The 4614-nt window shown below is 34.0% G+C and overlaps 1 protein-coding gene across 1 annotated transcript; it reads left to right on the top strand.

The window, feature by feature from the left end:
• The first annotated feature begins 569 nt into the window (after positions 1 to 569).
• LOC109154409 lies at positions 570 to 3417 on the top strand. Its single transcript, XM_019302208.1, has 6 exons — positions 570 to 633; positions 799 to 1534; positions 1685 to 1851; positions 2045 to 2115; positions 2300 to 2930; positions 3092 to 3417. The coding sequence occupies exons 1-6, from the start codon at positions 570 to 572 to the stop codon at positions 3415 to 3417; spliced, it is 1995 nt and encodes a 664-aa protein (XP_019157753.1).
• The last annotated feature ends 1197 nt before the right edge of the window (positions 3418 to 4614 follow it).

The following is a 4614-nucleotide window of genomic DNA, read 5'->3' as shown; positions in this document are numbered from 1 at the left end:
GGATGCACAGCATAACGATCACTTGGGGTTAGGAGAAAACATTTTATATGTAGAATTATTGGGTTTGGGTTATGGACTGCATTATTGGGTTAGTATTGGACCAGATTATTTAGAAAAAAAAATGAAAGAAATAAATTTTGGGTCCAATAATTTATTATATTAAGTAGTATATTTGTTTATTAAATATTATAAAATAAAATTTATATTGATTTGTTTTTATATTTTGTAATTTTTAATATACATACATACATACATATACATATATCAGGACACACAAAAAAAGCCTAAGGTGTGAAACATATAATGGGTTGACCGATGCTTTAACCAGGGGTGAAATAAACCCGGCAGCACAAGATCGTAGAATAATACTACCTTCAAGTTTTACAGGCGGAGCTCGATACATGTTACAAAACTATCAGGATTCCATGGCAATATGTTGATGGATTGGATACCTGGATTTATTTATAACGTTTACATGCAACCGAAAGTGGCCAGAGGTGCAATGTTTTTTACAAGATCGAAGGTTGAAAGCAGAAGACCGCCCTGACATAACTTGCCGATTATTCAAGATGAAGTTGGATTCCTTGATAGCTGATTGTCGAAAAAACAAACTTTTTGGCTCTTTCACTGGAGGTAATACTTTTGTTTAGTCTTACACCAATTTATTTCAAATTAGCATAAATTCCATTCTCTTTATTTGGGTTTTGCTATTATTTTGCAGTTATATATACCATTGAGTTCCAAAAGAGAGGTTTTCCACATGCTCATATACTGCTTTTTTGGAGAAAACTAAAACAGTTAGTGAAGTGGTTACTCTAGACAAAATCATTTCAGCTGAGATACCAGATGAAAATACAAATGTCGAGTATTACAAAGCTGTAGAGGAATTTATGATGCATGGCCCATGTGGAAAAGCAAGGAGCAATTCTCCATGTATGGTAAATGGACGATGTTCAAAATATTTTCCAAAGAGATTTGTTGAGTGTTCTACATTTGATGACGATGTTTATCCGGTATATAAACGGAGAGACAACGGCAGTATAGTTACAAAGAACGGCATCGCATTGGACAACAGATATGTTGTACCGCACAATAGACATTTATTATTTAAGTACAAGGCTCACATAAATGTCGAGTGGTGCAACCAGTCCCGCTCAATCAAGTACCTCTTCAAGTATGTTAACAAGGGTCATGATCGGGTAACAGCCGAATTCTACAAAACTAGCAATGATGAAGAGAATGGAAAACTTATAGATGAGATTAATATGTACTATGACTATAGGTACATATCACCATGTGAAGCGGTTTGGCGTTTGTTTGGTTTTGATATACAACTTAAGGCTCCTTTAGTGGAAAGGTTAAGCTTTCACCTCCCTAATCAACAAAGTGTGGTGTTTTCAGATGATGATCCTATTGAGAACATTGTTAACAGACCCACTATAGCACAAAGCATGTTCTTGGAATGGTTTGAGGCTAATAAGACATTCCCAGATGCAAGAGAGCTTACTTATGTTGAGATGCCAACAAGATTTGTGTAGAAGAAGGACCTTAGAAAATGGCAGCCACGGAAAAAAGGGTTCTCAATTGGAAGGATCTTCTATGTCCCGCCTGCAACTGGAGAAATCTTTTATTTGCGATGTTTGTTGAATAAAATACGTGACCCTACAAGTTATGTCGATATCAGGACTGTAAACGGTGTACATTATGCCTCATTTCGAGATGCGTGTTATGCTAGAGGTTTAGTTGATGATGATAACGAATATGTTGATGCAATAGATGAAGCCAGTCATTGGGCGTCAGGAGATCAGTTGAGGAGATTATTTGTTACATTGCTAATGAGCAGTTGCATTGGTAAACCGGAAACAGTTTGGAATGCTGTGTGACCACAATTGTCTGACGATGCACAATTCCAGATCCGAAAACAATTGCAAAATAGAGGTACACATACATTGTACAGATTAATTTTATTATATTGCAAACAAAATATCAATTGATGTTTACCGTAGTTAAGTTAATTAGTATATTTTTATATAAACATATGCAGATTTTGTGTTGATTGACTCTCACAAGATGAACTTTGATTTATGGAGATTGAAAAACTTTTATCAATTCATGGTAAGAGTTTGAAGGACTTTCCTGAAATGCCTATGACCAATTTTGAGGCCTTTAATGTTATATCAAACAGGTTTATACAAGAAGAGTTGTCATATGACTGTGTGGGTCAGGAGAAAGAGAACTAGGAATTGGTAAGGCCAGTTAACAGAAGAGCAAAAGGTCATATACAATGAGGTGTTAACAGATATTGATCAAAAAGCTGGGGGGGTTATTTTTCGTTTATGGTTATGGAGGGACTGGTAAGACGTTTTTGTGGAGAGCATTGTCCCCCGCTTTAAGGTCTAACATGGAAATAGTGTTAAATGTTGCATCTAGCGGCATAGCTTCGCTTTTATTACCAGGTGGAAGAACTGCACATTCTCGGTTTGCCATACCCATATCTGTTAATGAAGATTCGACTTGCAACATAAGTCACGGTAGTCCATTAGCAGAGCTTATTGTTCAAAACAAGTTGATAATATGGGATGAAGCTCCAATGATGCACAAATTTTGTTTTGAAGCCCTAGACCGAACTATGAGGGATTTGTTGTGCTTCAAAAATCCAAGTAGTTATGAAATGACATTTGGTGGTAAAACAGTTGTTTTTGGTGGCGATTTCAGGCATATTCTACCAGTCATTCCGAAGGGTACAAGGCAGGATATTGTTCGGGCGAGCATTAGTTCCTCATATCTTTGGAAATCCTGCAAAGTATTTAGGCTAACTAAGAATCTACGCCTAAGAAGTATACAGTCAGAAATCGAGGGCAAAGAGATTGAGGACTTTGCAAAATGGATAGCTACTATAGGTGACGACAATGTTGGTAATTCAAGTGATGGTGAGTTAAATATTACAATTCCAGAACACTTATTGCTGAAGTGCGAGGATGACCCTATTGCTACAATGTTGATAGCAACTTCCCTCATTTTAAATTGGGTATTGGCGATCTGCCCTATCTTAATGATAGTGCTATTTTGACTCCAACATTGGATGTGGTAGATAGCATTAACCAATACATGAATGATCATAATCCGGCTGAGGGTAAGACTTACTTGAGTTGTGATTCTGTTTGTAAGTCAGATTCAAATGTTGATATGTTAGCAGATTTGCACACTCCCGAATTCTTAAATGGGCTGAGATGTTCTGGAGTACCAAATCATGCTTTGACATTGAAAGTTGGGTCACCTGTTATGCTCTTGAGAAATATTGATCACACACTGGGATTATGCAACGGTACAAGGTTGATTGTTACTAGGTTAGCTGATCACGTGTTGGAAGCCAAGATCATGCGGTACAAATGCAGGGACCAGAGTATTAATTCCTAGAATGTCACTTACACCGTCAGATCCAAGATTGCCTTTCAAATTTCAACGGAAGCAATTCCCGTTAATGTTATCCTATGCCATGACAATCAACAAAAGTCAAGGCCAAACACTTTCTAAAGTGAGATTGCTGTTGAAAAGACCTATCTTTAACCATGGCCAATTGTACGTAGCTGTTTCAAGAGTTAGTAACCCAAGGAGTTTGAAAATTTTGATTTGTGGCGAAAATGTACCATATCTTAGTACGACTAAAAATGTTGTGTACAACGAAGTCTTCAACAATGTGTAATAACATTCCACAATTTATCATTTCAAATTTAGTAAGCTTTTAAATTGTATATTCTTCATCTTATTATATTATACGGAATATTCTATGTACTATATAGGTAGCCGTGCATCACATTGGTTCAACAAAGAAGTCTTCAACAATGTCTAATAAAATTATTAAATTCATAATGTGTAATAAAATTACAAGTTTTTCATTTCAAATTTATTGCATTTCCAATAACTATATTCTATACTGTATATATATCATACTATATATATAGCCGTGCATCGAACGGGTGCAACTACTAGTATACTTTAAAGAAATATGTTTCTATGGAAAAATTGAGAAAAAACTATTCGGTAATATAAATTAACTTGCTCTCAAATATTTATTAAGAATTTATGAAGATTTAATTATTTTAAGATTAAAAATTTACTTAAATATTATGATTATTTATACTAGTTTGACTACTACTATTAAAAAAAAATAACTAATTTGACTAAAAGTTGATTGGACAAGAAATTTTCAGTTTTCAAAAATTTTATTGTGATAATGATATAGTAAAAATTAAATTACAATTTTTTTAGAACTTTTCATGCATTGATAAAATTTTGAGAATGATGTGTAAACTTGTTCAATTGGAGCAAGTGAGATGTCAATATTGTCAATTCTTTGGACAATGGTCCTATCCTTTAGAATTCAGGTATAGTTGTATTTCTGATCAACAACTTTGTAGTTAAGTTGCACATGTTTGACAATAATGTAAGAACAATTTTGACTCAAAAAAATAATAGTATAATATTTGTAAAGTAATGTATAATTATACCATTATTAAAATACAGACAAAAAAAATATTAATACCATAATGACCTAAATCATTCATAATAATGCAAAACATAATTGAAATATTGAGTCTTGTTATAAATAATCAA

The sequence above is a fragment of the Ipomoea nil genome, unplaced genomic scaffold (assembly GCF_001879475.1).
Source record: "Ipomoea nil cultivar Tokyo-kokei standard unplaced genomic scaffold, Asagao_1.1 scaffold2647, whole genome shotgun sequence".
Classification (NCBI taxonomy): Eukaryota; Viridiplantae; Streptophyta; class Magnoliopsida; order Solanales; family Convolvulaceae; genus Ipomoea; species Ipomoea nil.
Note: the sequence above shows the minus strand (reverse complement) of the source record. Positions and strands in the feature narration are given on the sequence as shown.